At 33.3% G+C, this 20,099-nt stretch overlaps 1 protein-coding gene across 1 annotated transcript in view; it reads right to left on the reverse strand.

Moving 5' to 3' along the window:
- The window catches only part of Galntl6 (polypeptide N-acetylgalactosaminyltransferase like 6), a 1,019,213-nt gene extending 999,125 nt beyond the window's left edge, over positions 1-20,088 (reverse strand). The window contains exons 1-2 of the mRNA XM_010629830.2: positions 19,608-20,088; positions 18,883-19,192 (exon numbers count right to left, since the gene is read on the reverse strand). Coding sequence (XP_010628132.1) covers positions 18,883-19,020 — 138 coding nt within the window. The 5' untranslated portion in view covers positions 19,021-19,192; positions 19,608-20,088. The remainder of the gene's footprint in view (positions 1-18,882; positions 19,193-19,607) is intronic.
- Positions 20,089-20,099: the final 11 nt, after the last annotated feature.

Raw genomic sequence — 20,099 nt, forward strand, 5'->3', positions numbered from 1 at the left:
ATATATATTACCCATTCAAAGATTGTTCTTTCTCTCCTTCACAATTATTTAATATTTATACTAAAACATTTACGGCTGTATTAACTTTATACCTATTGCATTATTAAAAACATGAATTAACATTGATTTCTCTAATAGCAACCTAACGTATCACAGTTTGTTCTGGTTGCCCCCTCTGCTATATTAACTCCCTTCTCTGATGAAGAGAAACTCAGCTTTTCTTTTCCTTAGTACATTTAATTATTTGATCTATTCTATATTTAAACTGTCCATTAAAGCTACCACCTAATTTTCATTCCACAAAGATATTCTTATCTTGTCAAGGCAAGGAAAGTAGTAAGAGCTAAAAAGGAAGATGAAAAAGATAACTGTACTAAAATTAAACAAAAATGTTTTCTGTCATTGGAGAAAAAGTACTAAAAACTCAAAAGATACTTAGATGAATTAATGATACAATCACATCATATTAAAATAATGGTTTCTGAAAAGAGTAAATGTTGGGGATATCTATTCAAGTAGAACTACATATTAAAATAGGGTGTTGTAAGAGCTGGAGGTGTTTTTGATAATATTACCTCTCTTTTATAAAGATGATAATAGGTACATCGCTATTACACTTTCATATATTTTAATTTCTGAAGTATTTTATAATATTTATTATTAAAAGAAGAAGATATTGGCTGTGTCATATTACTCCAAATTTAAAGTTCACCTCTACATTGGTGAAGACTGAACATGAAGGCAGGGCAGAATCAGAAAAATGAGAAATAATTTACAAAAAGAAAAAATGCAAAATTAGACTTAATCTATTACTTTCACATAATTACAAACATATACAATGGAACCTCAGTTTAGAAACTTAAGTTTTTCCACGATTTTGGGGAAGATGGCCATGCTTGTGTTCCTCACCTAATGTGAAATTTGCAAATGCAACTGTTTGTGGACATACGTGTCCTTGAACAAAGGTTTCACTGTATTTATATCTAACACATTTTTCTCGTCAGAGAACACATGAATCTGATGTTAAATTAACTGCCTCACATCCACATCACTGAGGTTCATATAAAGTGTCTGGGAAGAAAAAATTTTTACTTTTAATAGGAACAGTGATCTGACACAAGGCTGAATGATAAACCATCTTAACATTCCTTTCTACCCCAACTATTAAATAGAATCTAACGAATGTATAGATGCTGTCAACAGTCTTTTTCTTCCTATTCCTATTCATTGGACACTATAAGAACTTTCCAGAAATTTTTCATCTGCATTTCCAACAAATTAATAAGGTTATTACCCCAGCCTATTATCATTTTAAAATGAGGAAACATTGATTTAAAAATTCTGACAGGTTTTCTTTAACATAAAATATATAATAAAATTTACTTAGCCATTAGAAAGTAATTAACATTTTGGCATTTATAGATCTATTCTTTAACAATATAAAAAATAATTTAAACTGTAATCTATTAATTGACTGGATATTGTTCTGCATTCTTGAAATGTCACAGTGAATAATTAGTGACTATAAATTGCTTTCAAAATTAATGCTATCTCTATAAATAAAACTATAGTATGATTTATAGTACTGTATATTACTTTATGTACTATATAATGAATTGCCAATCTAATTAATATAGTTGAGAGCTCAAATAACATCCAATTAAATTATCAAACTAAAAATATATTTAAATCATTGCTAACCTACAACCTTAAATAAAAGTGCAAAATAATCTAGTATTTCACACATGCTCAATAATAAATGATTAGAATCATCACATACACATGTATAGACACACAGACCCAAGTAACCTCCACACACGCACACACACACACACAAAAAAAACACACACACACACACACACAAAGGACCTAGTGAAATGTAGGAAGATGTTCCTTTTTTTCTATGGCATTTTTAATAGTTTATCTATCTTCCAAAATGTAAATGCAAAGGACGGACACTAGGGACGCATGCAAGTGTGTTTTGTTTGTCAACAAAGTTGTGAAACTAGTTGGTGTGTTTAGTTCTGCTGAACCTCATCCTTTCTGTTAACTATTGTAAAATGTATCAGCATGAGCCTAAATATCCATTCTCTCTACAAGGTTCTTCAAGGAACTACAACTCCACAGAATGCTGAAAAGCCGTCAACAATGACAACAGGGCACTGCTCCCCCTGCTCTTCAATTTTCTCTATAGACAAAAGTCCCGTGTCCTTTCTCTAAAGGTGTCTGAATTGTGTCTCTTGTCCACTATTCCTCGTGCCTTTCCCAATGACAGAAAAGACCAATTTTCATAATTGTGGAGACATATCTCTAAGAAGTATGCATTTATTAATCAGTAGATATTTTATACTTTCAGCGAGTGCTCTGTAAGAGAAAAGGCTACATCCTATACTATGTTTATTTTCCTAAAATGAAAGTTTCCACTGGGCCTCTCTCAGGTTCCAATGTTAAACATCCAAAGAAACAATTACAGGTGACATACCTGCATAGCAACGAAAAGGAAAAGTCCACTAGAACTGGGAATATGAAAACTTCAGTTAAGCCCAGATAGATGTTAATTCATTATGATGTTTTAGCAAATAACTGCTTACTTTTGTCAAGTATGGCTAGGTCAAATTATTTTGTTCATCTTGAATTGACAAGAATTTCATAGGTAAGAAAACATATTTGAGTCAAAATACTTAGAATCATAGAACTCATTGAAATATGAGCATGAAATTTATACACTGTGCATCTGCTTACAAACTGATTTCCAAGTGTTATCCCAAATCCTGAAAATATGTAGACACTGCTAAAACCTAACTTTAGTAACTGAATGAAATCTCCCCTAAAATGCAGTTTCTCAATCCATGACAAGAGCTAAGTGTTATAAATGGATACAGCATGCACATTTTGTTCAGCACTTTCAAATATTCACTGAAATAATTTCATAAAAGAATTGTGTTTCTTGGGCCAGGGATTTGCTCAGTCGTTCCACTTCCTGCCTCACAAGTTCAAAGGCTCAAGTTTGATCATCAGTACAAAAAAAAAAAAAAAAGAATTGTGTTTCTAGAAGATAAAAATCAATGTGCATGATAGAAATGTAGTTATTTGTTTTAAAAATAAAATATATAAGCATATTCTAAAATAATGCAAACAGTTAAATATACTTCTAATAAACTGGTACGCGTGTTTAATCAAAAGGTCAAAATCTGATAATAGATATCATATGTAAAGCCTACTTTAACCACAGAAAAATCTGTTATGAAAACTTTCACAATACCATTACCAAAGAGGACAGCTGAGCTGTGGAAATAAAAATTCTTCTTACAAGAGTAAATAACAAATTTTCTGTAATATTGAAAATAAGAATACATATCTGAAATAAAATCAAACAAAAAAAGAGAAAACATATGCAAAAATTATTGTTCAAAAGTAACTGATTGGAATTTCAGAATAATTAAGATTTTTAGACAGGTAATAGTTTAGGACAGAATGAAATTACCTTCCATGTGATGTTTTTGTCCTAATATTACAGTTTTGTCCTAATACAGTTTTCAACAAATTCTAGCTAAATATAATGCATACTCCACACATTAATTAAAATTTTCATAAGATAGTTAAAAAACAAGAATTTATTTTTAGAGAACATATATTATTAGAAATAATTTTTCACAAATTGACCATACATTTATGAAAATTATCAATCACCAGACAATAATAAGTCATTGACCATCCAGTGGTTACTATCATAAGCAATTTATCCTGTATTCATGTTCACTGATAAAATGAAAGTTGCTTTTTCCAGTACATAGTCAATCTTAAATCCTATTTGTGAGCACGTACCCACTCCTGACAGTGCTTACTACAGGACTTGTCAGGCTGTATGTAGAGTTGCCGTAGGGGAGAACCATGAAAATCAGATTTGGACCAACCCATGTGATTTCATATTAATTAAAATGAGCATCAGGGCAGTTGAAAACTTTGAAAAGCAATTCCCAAATATGTAACTTTGGGGATGTGAGTTGAGAGGAGGATGAGCAATTTAAACCTTTTGCTTTGATGATGGGAGAATTTAGAAGCTTACCTTTGTTTATGTTTGCCTGAATGTTTATAAACATTGGCTTCAAATATTCACTACCAGCTAGTGGAAAGACCTATTTATCTTTTATCCTTTAACTTTGTGACAATTTTGCTTAAGCTTATGGTAAAGAACTAAATAAAAATCATTCTTCTCATTTACAGTTCCTAAGTGATGCTTTTGATAGTCATGGGTCCTTCCTCCTTCCACTGAATAAATATCACAGGAATTAAAATAACGTTTGGTAAATAAGAAACAAAGGTCTATTCAATATTTTCTTTTAATGTACTCTCAAGTCTATCAAACCTGAAAATAGGCAAAATTGTACATATAGTGTGGGTTGTCAATCTATATTTTTTAATGTAATACATACAAGATAAGAAGCACTATTTAAAATTAGATGCAAACAAAATAAAAAGTGGACCTCGAACAGTAATGAAACATACTGACATGAGATAATTAAGCAGAAATAAAGAGAAATAGTCTATTTCATTTAAGTTTCAAAAAAATCTAAGAGAAAATGTAGACTTATTTTACACTTATGAAAGCAAGTATCTGTCATAGACATTTAATTGTTATATCTGAATAACAGTATGTTAAAATATATTCTTTACAGGAATTTTTATCAGAATCTGTATATCTCATCATTAAAATAAAAGTGAATCTGCTTATATGCCTGTTAACAGATGGGTGAACAAAGAAAACATTTGTGTATATACAGTGGAGTATTATTCAGCCGTGAAGAATAAATCCTGCAGTCTTCAGCAAAACGGATCAAACAGTAGGGAATTATGTTAAATGCAATAAATCACACACAGAGGACAAATATTTCAAGTTCCCTCTCATATGAGAGAGCTAAAAAAAGTAGATCTAAAATAGAAGAGTGATTGCTAGACTTTGGGAAGGGCATTGCAGAAGGTGGGAAAAGGGTGAGCAAATTTGATCAGCGCATGCTATATGTTTACATGGCGGTGATACAACACTGAACCTTCAGAATATGTATAATTACTATGACTTAGTAATTGCTTAAAAATAAAAATAATTTTAAAGTCTGTGATTTGAAGTTTACCACGTATGATGCAAAAATCACAGAAAACTAACATTTGTACAAATGAACACAAAACTGACCAATCATCCTGAGAAAATATATTAACGCAATGTCACTGGCAAGCAGAGCATGTGTGTCACATTAGTAGATATATGAAATTGGAGGGGCTTGGAGAAACAAATTAAAATCATGTACTTATTATATATAAGAAAAATAACTCTTTAGGGTTGAAGTCAGATCAGTTGTTTCAAAATGTATGCCTATATTTTCACATAGTCATTTATACACACACTGGTCATTTTTATTGGAGAATTGCATCTAGAACATTGTGTTTTAACACACAAATATTATGCTTTAATATGTCACATATATATCATATTTTTCAATTACAAGAATACTTGTAAATGACTTTTTACTAATGGAACGAAGTGGAGTGATAATATCAAAGAAAAACACCTGATTTAAATGACTCCCTATATTTCTTCACAGCTTTTTAAAGCTAAATACAGCCAATAAACTTTTAAAATCATTTGAATACACTATTCGGATGCAGTGGAAATGAATTCAAAAGCAATGGAAATGAATAAGGTCAAAGGTAAGTAACTGGCAGAAATGTCAGAATGAAAAGTTCAAAATTCAAGCTGCCTATATTACTAGTACAAACAGAGGAGATGTAACTAATGTGCTAGAAGTAAGTTAGCATTATGAAGAACGTCCTGGAGTTCTCTCATCAGACACAATGCCATTTAATTACCAGAACACTAAGACATTCTCCCCCAAGACACTGCTTTTAATATTCCTCCACCAAATAAAGTCTGAAATGTCTTTTCTAGCCCCTATAATTTTTTCCTAATCCTTTTCATAAGCTTTACCCTTCTTGGATTTCCTCCCATTCTCTCCTTGCTTTCAATTTCCTACGACACCATTGCTAATTAAAACGAATCCAGGTAAATCAAGGTCGATTGCTTTTTCAAAAAGGGGGCTGCTCAAAGGAAGATCTTCACTGGGCATCAGACTAGTAGATGTTATAAGCTCTGAAAGACTGAAATTAGGATAAGTCCCTTGAAATATATCACTCTTCACTCTTAAAATAACTTTTTTTTTAAAGAAGCGTATGCTTAGTGTACATTTGAAGGTTATATTAATGAACTCAAATGTGTGCCTTTTTGTAGGTTAGTAAAGTTTTACAATAAACATTTCCTAAATTTTCATAGCTGATACTTAAATGTAGATATGTGCTACACATTTTATCACACAAATTACACTACAAATTTTGCCATAATTACAAAAAGAACAGACCCAATGCTTACATTGTGTTATATCACTGATTTGTTGTTATCTGTGCTTTTCAGGAAATTGTTACAATCATATCTTCTATAGCATACTCAGATTTCTGTATGTCTGATAAAATCTTGAGATTTTTGACATCGAGATCAGTTGAGTTTTCAAATAAGTTTTGACAATATTTAGTGAAGGATGTGGTTGACAAAGGAAATATGTCATGCACACATGAACTAATGACTATCACAAGAATTTACCTTATTATATATGTACTTTGTATCTGCATATATTTAAACTTCAATGTAGGGCATACATAAACCTTTTTGATAGTCATACAGATCAGTTTAAATGCAATCAATAAATGGAAAACAGTGCATATGCATGACTCTCTTTTTTAAGGAAATATATATCAGGTTTCTACTTTGTGTTCATATACTACTAGGACCCCAGTGAAACACTGGGAAAGATAGGCAATTCCTACCTGTATTAACTTCCTCTGAGTGCTGTAAGAAATTGTTTCAAGTCATGCACTTAACACAACAGAAATATATTTTGGAGGCCGGAAATCTACAAAGAGTTGCCAGCAGTGCTCTCATTCTCGATTCTCCCTCCTGAATTCCTGAGCTCGTGGTCCATTCGCTCCAAACTCTTACTCCATCTTCCCAGTGGCTTCTCTATATGCCTGCTTCATGGTCAAATCATCCCAGTCTTGCCTCTGTCTTCACATTGTATCTCTCCCTTCTTTGTTTGTCTTCCTTCTGCCCGTCAAATGTCTTCCACGTATCTTCTATGAAAATGCTCATGATTTGATTTAAAGCCAAGGTGAATAATCCAGATTATCCCTGGATAGTCTTGAAATTAATTACAAAATCTTTAAATTAATGACATCAGAAAAGACCTTTTCTTTCCTCTAAGTAACATGCATGGCTTCCAAGTATTCGTATGTAAACACAGCTTCTTAGGAGTCATGATTCAACCCACCAGTTAGGTTTAAAAATGTACGGATTCATGACAAAGTAAATATGTAACAACTGTTCACATGTAACACATGTACTGATGAGTGCTTTATAAAAGCAAAAGGAAAAGAACTATACTTAACCTGAGGAAAATATCTAACCCAAGTATGAGAGATGAGGGAAAAGTTTCCCGGAGAGAACTGATGGGAAGTAGTGATTACACAGGCAAAACTAAAATACACGGAGGGGAAGAAAGAAAACTAAAACCTCAAAGTGGTTGTAGCTTCAAGTGAAATAGTAGAACCATCAGGTGTGGCTCACATCTGGATGGGTTGGGTACACTGAGTAAAAGAGTTTGAGTTTTGGTGCAACAGCATTAAGAGTCTAAAGGCAGCAAAGTTTCCAGAGAAGCTCTTTAAATAAACAGCTCTGGCTGCAGTGAGGGTAGTCTTGAGGGCAGGCTGGAGGTGTGAGTACGAAATTAAAAAGTCACTCAGAGAAGCCAAGTAGAGTATTTAACTTGGACTCAGCTAGGGCAGCAGCAAGGAAGATAGGGATACATGTTGGGAAGCAATACCAATACTCAACAATCTATGGAATTTGTGAATAAAGATAATGTTGGTACCGATTATAATGATCAGGCCTTGAACTTGAAACATGATAGTCATTTACATATTTACATAAGACATCCGAAGAGAACAGGAAGGGGAAGTGAACGACAAATTTAATCGTATGCATGTACAGCTTGAAATATCTTTCATATTCTTAGGAGAGAAATATGGATTAGAGTAATAATTTGAGATTCATTAATTAAAATTTGCTACCTAAAATCACAAGGGACTCTGAGCAATGACCTGGAAAACTGCAGAACCAGGAATAATAATTGTACAGACCCTGAAATATAATATTTTTAGAAAAATTACATTAAGTAGGAGTCTGTGAAGGACATGAGTAAGTATATTTGCTTATGGATGGTTGTTGGGGAGGGCAGTCCGGAAAGAAGTATTAAAATAGGAATTTTCACAGTGAGGCCTGAATTACCAACAAAGATTCATTCTTATGTTTTCCTATTGCTTTTTTTTTCCTGTTTTTGAAAGCTGCTTTTTCAAACTTTTCCTCTCTATATCTTCCATGGCACCATGTCTTTTTTTCAGAATACTTTTGTTTTTTCCACAAAATGAACCTTTAGTAAAATTCTGTCTAGTAATATAATGAGAATTTTTAAAATTAATGCTCAAGAGTTTGTTGATGATATTGGTGAAAGAAATTAATACATGCTAAAGGTTTAATTCAGGACTAGGTGAGCAGAAGTACAAAGCCAGGAAATGATTCATCTTTTGCTAATTAAAGGAAGAGAAAGAAACAAGAGAGTAGAAAACTGTTATGCTTCACCGAAAGACATTTTTCTTCCTTAGCATTTGCCTCCCTAAACTTCTCCAATAGTGGGAGAAACCTCAGTAAGTTTAAATACTAACAGAAAGGATGGATCAGAGAGGAAAATCTTGAAATAAAATGAAAGAGAATAAAAAAAATACTATGTGCTAGTTTCTAAGGAAATCTATGACCCAAAGAGAGGTTCCATATTTATTCTAAACCTAGGGACATTTTCCGTAGTAATAGGAAATAAGCATATAATGGAGAAAATCTCTCCATAAACACTTGTGTGCTTTCCAGTTTTGTGACACAAAGTCTGGTCTCTTCCAATATGAACACCCTATACTCTCAGTAAGGAATTAGGCCAGCCATCTGCTGAAAGCAAAGACAGGGGAGTTTCCACGGGAAATTTGAGGAGAGAAAGAAGGTTGGAAAAAGCTGCTCTGGAAAACAGGACAAAGAGCTGAAAAGGAAAATGTAGAATTATTACCTAGAAGTTGTTTAGGTTTTACTGTGTTAGTTCTGATTTTGAACTTAGAGAGTGTTTCTGTTGAGGTAACACAACGAAGCAATACTTACTTTCTGACTGCATAGTTTGGAATACAGTGAAAGCTCCCCGTATTACAAATAAAACAACAGCAACGCAGCAGTAGCAGAAGCCTTCCACGAAAAACATGTTTCTTACATGACACACATTTCATTTGGAGATGCAATTAGGGTCCACAGAACTTTTTTTCTATGATGCAAAGCCTCAAGTTCCTAAAGTATTGGAAATCTTTTATTCGTTCATTGGGCCTACTGTTGATTAAATCAGTTTTTATTAGATTTTTGTCTTTTGGAATATTTTAATGAAAAATGGGAGAATAAAAAGATCAATGCAGAGACAAAGAGAGGAGACAGTGTAAAGACTTGGAGAGTTTCTTGAAAATCCCTATGTTCTTAAACTTCATCATTTTGGCCTCCCAGGTCCCCTCTATATTTCATATATTAGACTTTAATATCTCTGTCTTGGAATTATAAGAATCTTCTAAAATATAAAATTTCCTTCAATTAGTGAAAAACAGATTAAAGTTCTATATAAGTTGAGAGGTAGAGGCAACCCCATGTCATAATTGATAATTTGACCAATGTTCTGCCAGGCTATGTATAAAAAAAAAGCATGAAACACTCTCATCTAGTGAATAGAAGAATGATCATCTTCTCACACTATCTAGTTTAACAATGCTTTGCGTCCCTTTTTCCAACCAGCACTTTCCTTGAAAGCAGCAATGATATAGCGTATTTGAATGTAATTTTATTACATAGTGAATTTTAAATTGTTTTTAAGACTTGATATTGGTAGAATGCTCACCATATGATTTTGATAAACTTTTAAACAACTGTTGCATTTTTAATAGAGTATAGCAACATTATATATTTCATGGCTTTGTTGTGAAGATTTAAGTGTAGTTTGATTTGGTATCTGGTCCATGTAAAAGATCAATAAATGTAATATTGAGTTTGTTATTAGTATATTTACTTTCATCTGTAATTTTATGTCTATTTTCATTACAATCATGTTACTGCTTTTATTATCAATGTATATTATCTTGAGTTTCCTTGCAACTAAATACAACTGTCCTCCTGTCCTTTCCAAAAAATACCATCACTCTCCAGTTGGATCCCACTTCTTACACTCAGTATAATCTTGTTTATTTTTCCCCACTTAACTTTATGGTATCTGGTCATTGTCTAATTTTTCTGGGGGAATAGAGACAGGATCACCTTCTTAGCAAGGTGGCTCCATGGTTTTCTGACATTTCTATTCTGTTTTATGGTTTTCAAGCCCTACTATAGGATTACGTATACACTAACAATAATTCGATAGCCTGTTAGCTAGGAAAGTAATAACACATATGCAATATATCTTTGCACCTTACAGATGATTTCAAAAATGTTTAATTATCTCTCCACAGTGGTAAAATAAATACATAGGAAAAATCTCGGGCTACTCTTTCAGGAAAAACATTCAAACTATTATAAGCACAGTCTGTAAATTTATCTTTTAGATTATAGCAACCCTTCCTGCTTTTTTTTTTCTCATTCATTTCGCTTGAGCATCTCCAATTTCCTTGGGAATTGCACCTTGAATCTCTTAGTATATCAGCTGTCTTCTGAATTCTCTTATTCTTACCACCTGGGACCTGAAATTCAGACCAATTCAGAACAATTGATCTTAAAAATATGACCTTTGAATTGTATATTTAGTTTCAGCATCTAATATTTTACAACTTTTTTTTAAACCTCCTCAAATGTGTGTAACTATAATGAAGAGAGTGCCGGGGTCAAATTGTTAAAGCCAGTGACATGTCGAGAACATTTGTCTTAAACCATGTGTATGTTAAGCCTGTTCAGCATTTTCTCTTTTGATGAATTTAAAATTCAGGGGTCCAGATTTTGTGTTTGTGCTGTACTTTGGTCTAAATTGAGCTAGAACTTATTTCAGCGAAGTGTTGGGAAAATTAGGCCAGTGAATACTCAGAAATTATTTGGAATGGGGATACACATAGATATCACAAAAACAGTGATATTTTTCCATTCCTTCTAAACTAAACAGTTTGTATTGTATTTCCTATAAAACAACTTAATCTATTCCTATGTGATAGGTGTATATGTGCCTTTCTAAACTAATAGATTACAAGCTAATTGAAAAGAGATTTATGGCTACATCATTTATTTCCCTTGGTGTCTAATACAATATAATGTACAAATTGTATATCCAAAAAATATGTTATTAACAGTAAACAGATGAATTGATAGCAGTGTAGCTTATATGTTTTATTATATCTTCACTGGGTTAACAGAATACTGAAGCTTATCTTGTACTGTTAAAGAATATTTTAAGCACTCAGAAAAAGTTATAGACTACTATGTGTTGTTTCCTTTGAGGATTTTCTATTTCCAATCAATTTACATATATAAAACCAATTAGCATGCTCAGATACATATTTATGAAATAATATTGGTTTCCATATGAGCAACTGAGGTTCAGAAATGGTAACTGACTTGCCTAAAATCATATTGTATATTCTTGCAATGGATGAGGTCAACATGTGAATATAAGGTATCTGAATTTTCCTTAGCCTAATGGTAACCCTATCCAAGTTTGTTAATAATAAGCACCTCACTATAATTTATCCCTGTACGAATAAAGTCTTGTGTAATGTTTGCAAAAATTAATTTACTCTTTTCTTGAATATTTATCAAATGCAAAGAAAATTTAACAGTTATTTTTTTCACAGTGCAAGTTCTGTCTCTCCAACTTACTAGAAAATTCAGTGGCCAGAAGGCAATATGCTGTTCGCTAACAGTACTGAAGAGGCAGGCGCTTCATAAGGTAGACGCGTTATTTTGACAGCTTCTACCCATTTTGCACATTTTTTTTCTTCAGAATAATCCAATTTCTCTTGTTACCAAGATTTAAACAACAACAGCAACAGTAGCACTCAAATTCTTAGGAATAATTAGTGTGCAGGAAAAAAAAAACAAAACACCTATATGTGAGGCATGGGTTTTTTTTTTTACAGGAAATAATTCTTGTCACATCAAATAAATAAATTTTCTCTCTTTTTTCTCTTCTATTGGAAGCTTCAGTTTTGACTCATTTTCAATACATCAAAAAGAATTCCAATCACATTTTCAATGAAAAATAAAACTAAAAATGAATTATCTAACTTGTATGTATTATACAAAAAGAGAACATGAGAAAATTCCTCTTATTTCTAGGTCCTATTTGTTTATTCAAAAGTGTTCTCTACTGAATTCAACACATCAATGGTATCGCTCTGCTGCTCTGTCTTGACAATGCCTGTAAAAAGAAACCATCTGTAAATATTTGTTAAATTAACACTAATTACTTTGCTAGAGGCAATGATTGCTTATTAATAATATGTGTAACAATAATCTATATCCCTTAAGCCTTGTTATGTACTGTTCAAGATGCTACAGACTCAATCCTCACCGTAACAGTACAGGGTAACCCACTTCTCATAAGGAAGATGATCTCAGGAGGAGCTAGAGGTGTCCGGGATCATGAAGTGTGAAATGTGGAGTCTGAATACAAATCAAGATATTTCATTCCAAACTTTACACAATGACCTACAAAAAGTGAACAAAGCACTGTGGAAATACTGCTATTTCTTCTCAGAATAAGTTTGTATAGATGATCTTCCCAAGGAAACATAAAATTTAGGGGACAGCCTTGACAATGTGGCCATTTTAGTATGAGAAAAATATTAAAATTTATTATAATAACTTTCTGTGGCTGTCTAGACTAGAAGTATGGGAATAGAGCTGCATGAGTATTTGGGTGTTTGAAATGATGTAAAATTAGCTTTCTTAGCCCTCATGGAGATCCCACCTGTCTAAAACAAAAACATGCAGTTGGTAGCTACTACCATACTCTATGGTAAATACAATTTTGTTTATTATATTGCAATATAAATCTGAATTGTTCTATTTATAATCAATGAGTCTCTAGCAGGCTACATTGTTGTGATTCTCACTGTATTTAAACAAATGTAAGCATTCCTAAAGATAGATTCATTTTCTTTATCCTCTCCTCATACCTTTTCTCAGAATTACATTAAGAACATTTAAATGGTACATCAGATTGCATTCAAGATGACAGAAAATGAAAGAAGTTCTAGAAGTTAAAGGTACTGTTTAAAAGGAAACAGTTGGAAGGATTTAATTTTTCTTGATAAGTGAAGCCATGTGTGTATGTATATGTGTTTGCGTGTGTGAGTTGCCAGATGAGTACGTGAAACGAAAATATTTAAGAGTATTGCTAATGTAGATTATAGTTTTTCATTCACAATGGAAGTAGGAACATTAGAGAAAACATTGGTGTTATCCAACTTGAATTCATCATGAACCCTAAATATACATTTATTTTTAAATCCCGTTTTTAGGCCACCTTAATGAATTAAAATATAGCAAATTTTAGTACATTAATCAATAAAGGTAAAGGTAATCATATATATCCGTGCTTATCTACATATATTCTCAGTAGAACACATGATTTTATTTGTTCTTCTTTTGTTGTCTATTCAAGCATCACAATTACATGTTGAGATCATTTAAAAATCCTTAGTTGTACTGTAGGACAGTTGGAGGTTTTAAGGGAGCAAGTGTCTATGAGTTTGTCTTTATCGTTATCGTCACTTTCAGAACCTTCTATTGTTTTTGCATTTTTAAAATTTTGATTCTGTGATAATACTTTTATAAATATATGTAAGCAAATATATGCAAATACATAAGAAAGAGATGAATAACAAGATCTTATCAGACAGTTTTAAGGATCTGAAGTATTCTGTCCTTGAACTCTTCACCATAAGCCCATCAAGCAAGGGAAAGATGGGACAGACTGGAGACACAAAACATATCAGTTTCTGATTTTAAGATTCTATATACCTCTTACATGGCAGATATGTTTCTTTTATTTATATCTTCTCCTGGGCTGCTTTCATCTCTCTAAAAATATTATAAGGAGCAACATGGTAGCAAACTCCTAAAGGTTTTTGTGGCTACTAACTGACAAAGTTTTTTAAACAAAGAAATCATCACCTACTCTATGCCACTTAAATCGCCCAACCTGTCTTACCTTCCCTATATCCTCCAGCTTGATTTCATTCCTATTATAGTTGAAATGTATAGGAGGTTGGATGATTCAGCACAGCTTGTCTAATTCAGGAATGAATTGGGGGGTCATCTCATTTTTTAGCAGATTGTGAACAGAAGTCCGTGTCACCCTCTGTCTCCCAGAGGGCAGTGTGATGAACTAATCATGTAGTGATCTACTAGGTCACACCAAATAACTAAGGCACTTGTTACAGTGGTTTGTATAGTGCTATCCTGTAGTGATCCTGAATGGATTTTCCATAAATTCAAGGAAAGGTCCTTTAAAACCCTAATTTAAAATCTGCATCATAGCTAATTAAGAGTAGTATGGCTCAAACTAATGCATCATTTCGCAGGTAGTGAATTGAGAATGCACTATGCCGCATGCAGAAAAGAAAATTTCTTCTGTCCTTAGCTCTTCCAATATCTAAGGTATTTGCTGAAAAAGGAAGATACACTTAAGAGCTTTAGTGATCAGCATGACAAAAGAAAAAAACAGACAGTTTGTATACAGTAGGTACCAATTACCTGACATTTTCAATTTTAAACAATTTTATATTTAAACAAGTTTAAAATGCCACAGGAGAAGAAAAAGTCAAGAGGAAGATTCCCCATGAAGTGGAGATAACATTCACATTAAAGGAATTGGGCAAAGATGCTCAGGAATCTCAAGACATGTTTTTATGGAAGTTAAGTCACACACTGTCAAGCACAAATTACAGGTGGATCAGACTAAAACCAAAATAGTATTTCACAGTATTTCCTATCTTCAAGGTGGGCTCTCTTAAAATTTTATGTGTCTTACTACATAACAAGCATGAATAGTTTTATTGTGTAATAGAAATTCTGAATTTTGGAAAACTAAATCATACCTGTTCAAAGTAACTCATAGTGTCTAGTGTTTTAATGTGTTAGAAAATCTAGGACAAACATTAACATCTAAAATCAATCTAGACAATTCCCAGAATGTCTGATATAATTTTATTTTATTTTGAGTCTTATTTTTAATGTCAAAATTTACAAGATACTCTTCATAATTATTTTGCAACATTTTATTTTCAAGTTAGTTGCTGAACTGTTATTATAGCTTCCATTTTATGTTAAGATTGTAGATAATCCATTTAACATATTTAAGACAAGAAACTTTAGGGGTATTTTTTCTATATATTTGAATAAGTACTAGATGCAGAACTTTTGTTCAAAAATATTGCATTTTTCTATATATTGTCCCAAATATGACCTAAGACTTAAATATGTAATTTTGAATTAATTTAAATGAAGCTAAAACCAGAGAAGAGCAAATATATATTTAAATGAATTAAGATTTACCAAAAAATAATCATACATCAATCATTTTGAGTAAAATATCTTATTTGTCATAGATTATTTTTAATATACATATGTGTTTTTAAGTAGAGACTTTTCCCAGAAACAAAAAAGACAACCCTAAATCAACTAAAAATAGCATTAATATGATAATTTAATAACAAATAAAAGTTATAAATCATTTTAAAATTTGTGTGAAACCTTAAACATATCCAAGGCAAACATTTATATCAGTGATCTGATTTTAATTTTGCAATGCTCAAACAATCAAAAACTCCTTACAAAATTTTTATTGCATTGTGTTATCAAAACTATTTTATCATTCTTTTTTGGTTCTATGAAGGAAAAGGAAGAAAAATCCTTAAGTAATTTTCGGATGGTTTCTTATTTTTTTCCCCTTTTTGCACCATAGGTGGAATAAATATATAAAAGTTATACAGGATTATTACAAATATTATATTTAAAATAAAACCATTAAATATAAGAAATTAACTTGAAATAGCACACTAAGAAATGCTTTAAATGTTAAACTTTGTGAAAATATACATAATTATCTACGGTTTTTAACTTTTACTCCTTTTATTTTAGATTATTTGATAAATATAATTTATACTCAACAACAATTATAAAATTTATTAATGATCTGATCTGGTAAAATACAAATTAGGAATATTTAGTAGTCATTTCACGATTTTTGAACATTCTAAATTAAATTGTTTCTTTGTAGCCCACAGTTACCATCAAATTCTTTAAAGCACTGAAGGTATTTAAACTCCTGTAAGAACTCGCATGCCACACTTAGAACCAGAACCACTGGCTGTTTCACAAAACAGCTGTAAAAATATACTGCTCCCATGGGCATGTAACACTTTTTGAATAGTTTTAGTACTTATCGCTGTCAATACCTCAACTGTCACATTATCTTTTTCCTCAGGATTTTTACAACTTGGAGATAAACATAGAAAATATGGTTCTGCAGAACATTTAGCAATTAGCCAAAAAAAATCTTTTTAAAATAAAGTGCTAAATTTAAACAACACATTATCCGACAGTCAAATTATAGGCTAGGATTCCAAACCTATAAATTTGGCCAACTTACTTACACTGAAATCTGGATACATTAGTAAAATATTGCATCAGGATATTAAACAGGCTTAATTCATCATTGTAAGTCACTTAGTCAAATATGTTAACGATGACTTATCAGAAACTTATGCAATGCTGTGAATATATCTACTTGAATTTTAATATGTAAGAAAGTAGTTGTAAATATTATTTAGGTATCTATACGATCAGCCCTCATTTTAGAATTTGTGACTATATTTTCTTCATCTCTTGGTTTCAGAACTTTGCTGAAGGATTATTAAGCAAGATATTCATTAACTTGAGTCATTTTCAGATGTAAATTTTGAGGGACAGCTGCTTCTGCCACATGTGCTCTTTGTACTCACTAATTTTAATACTGGAAATTAAGTATAATTTGCAGTATAGAAGACCATAAAACAAGAAAACTGCTTTGAAGATTTTAATGACAAAGCAGAGAGTTGAATTACTACATTTTATTTTTTAAAATGCCATTGGACAAATAATTTTCTCATTAGAGTCAGAATCAATAAAGCCAGTGTGAAAGTTGTAAAGAGCTCATTAATAAGATTAATTAGTGTTCTATGTTAGCTGCACCAGCATATACATCAGTTAGTATTGTTAATTGAATTAGCAAAATTCGCGAAAAAGAAAGCTCGCTTTTCTTACTAATCATTATCGGAATGAAAAATTTACATATAATTGTACTGACTACTACTGTTAGTAAGACTTTGTTGTATACCAAAAATGGAAGAAAGAATTGATTTAAATAGGAAAGAAACAGTTTCACATCCAAAGTGCCCATCTTCATTTCTCCTCACAATGGAATGAAAAAACAGAATATATACTTCCAAGCAAATTTAATTTCTTATCAGAAATAACGATAAATATCAACAACTAAATGATAATGTGTCAGCATTTTCCTCAACATTCATATGTACTAAAAATGCATAAATACTAGTTATCTTTAATGGTTAGCAATGCCTTCTTGTCATAGTGAAAAAGCAGGTTCCTTCCATATACTTTACAACTTAACTACTCCTTGTGTAAGCAACAAATTAAACTTTGCTAAGTATAAGAATAAATAAGCAACTGCCATTAATATATATGCTGTTATCTAGAAATGGACTTCCCTAGTACCTTCTCGCATGCAGAAAGTACATTGTGTACATGGGTGATGACCCTTGAAATTAAGAATATTAATATTCCAAGGTGAGATATAGGACTAACTAGAAAAGTATCACATCAATCTCATGAAGGCTGCATTACATTGCCAAAAGTTTAAATACAAAAGATGTTCAATTTATTAATAAACAAGGAATTCAACAAGGTCGATTTTCATCAATATTTTGGGAAAGATACTTCACATTCTTGTTTGCTAAGAAAGACAACTATTTTGATCCAAGTGAAGTCATGAAACATAAGCATACTAATGGGTTGCATACTGTGTACAAACAAATACCATATTATATGATGTTTTGGATACAGGGGATTAAATTTTAGCCACAAACTTATTATCAGACTGTGGAACTAAACGGATAGTCATAACTCTGCCTGTGTTACCTACCACATCATTGTTACCTTAGCAACAGGAGAAGGAGAGACTAAGTTTCCAAGAGGTACAAAGCCACTGATTAGCAAAAATCACAACCAAAATATGGAAAACTGTAACTTTATTCTAAAGATTGCTTCAAATTTTCAATGATTTAGTTGGCCCAGTTTACTTTCACACAGACATACAAACAAGACTGAAGGCAAAACTAAATACTTATAATTGAACTTGCACTAAATGCATCCCACCTCCCACAAGTAGGCATCCACTTCTAGCCCAAATCAACCAGACACATTTTGAAAAGTATCTTTTCTTCTTGACCTCTCTTAGTCCTCTTTTCCAGTGTATTTTGCCTGTTATCACATCATTGGCTGCAGTTTTAACACAAGTACCTGATCAAACCTCAGTCTCAAGAGTCTTGTAAAATTAGCTCATTAAAGAAAGACTTGAAGGAAAACCCAATCTATCCCATAGCTACGTCTTCCTGTAGCTGAGAAAGGGCTGCATGCCTTACCAATCCTTTTCTTTGGATAGCACTTACCTGCTGTTCCCCCGGCTCTGTAGATTTCACCAGGTGTTTATCCTTGTACAGAGACCAGAGACCAATATTGGGCAGGAAAATTAAAGCCAACATGAATAACAAAGTCATCTGCAGAAATCTCTTCTGTTTTCTCTTCATGGCAAATGGTAACAGAGGAGAAAAGTTAAGGGAGATGGTTCCCTGACTGCTTCTTGAGTTTAATGCCAAAGTCCTCTCCTCTCCCCTGTGAAGCACCAGAAACTGAGGGGAAGCTACAAACTTTTGTTGCCTGCTCAGCACCAATCTGCACGATTCAGAGGGAGTTGGCCATCTGCAGAACAAACGTACAGTTACTTTTCCCCAGAAAACTATGACGAAGGCATTATCTATTGGCTTACAAATAAATGACTCAACTGAGGAAATCATTAAGCCCATTGACCTCCATTAATGCAAAGCAATGGAGTAAATATGATCGTTTTACAGACTGATGATAAGTTTTGAAAAAGGCAATAGCATGCTAGACACTTTAGAGCTGCCTTTTCTGGTGTTCTGCTTTGCCCGCCATCCCTGCTTAGTGTTGGGGTCTGGGTTAGGGAGCATCGGGTTAGGGCAGAGAACTCAATGAGAGGGAGTGACTGACTGGTCCCCATCAAATGTCAGAAAGAAAAGTGTCCGCTTTTGACAGTGGAACATCGCCTTCCTCGCCTCACCCGGACATCTCCTGTGCTACCCCGGGGATCACCCACCTGAACTCAAATCGAACTCCCTCCGGAGCCAGCTTGCCAGCGCACACCGCGGGGATCCAGAGACTCGGTATGCGAGGCAGACCTCCTGTTCGGACAGAGGTCTGCAAACTCCCGGAGCCTCTGGCGCAGCCCTGAAGCTCCTCTGCGGGCAGAGGCTCGGCGACCTGGGAACCTGTGGGAGAGGAGGCTACAGATGTCAGCCGAGTCCAGCCAGGAAGTGCAGGCGCCGCGACGTCCTCGGAGAGAGCTCCTCCGCCAAGTGCGCGCTCGGCCCATCAATCTCTGGTGCCACCGTGACGCCTTCACGCTCCGCTCTTCCTGTTACCATTCTTCTCCGGCACCCGAACGAGCCCAGAGAAGCATCGCGAGCCCCTAAAAGGCAGTTTTTCCAAACCTCCTCTTCAAAGAAAGGGGACGACAGGCGGCGAGGCTCGAGTCTGGGCTGCGCTTTGGAAGCGGCGAGGGCTGCGGAAGCTGAGCCAGGCGGAGACG

This window comes from Fukomys damarensis, unplaced genomic scaffold (assembly GCF_012274545.1).
Source record: "Fukomys damarensis isolate Sample0158 unplaced genomic scaffold, DMR_v1.0_HiC HiC_scaffold_18, whole genome shotgun sequence".
In the NCBI taxonomy this organism is placed as follows: domain Eukaryota; kingdom Metazoa; phylum Chordata; class Mammalia; order Rodentia; family Bathyergidae; genus Fukomys; species Fukomys damarensis.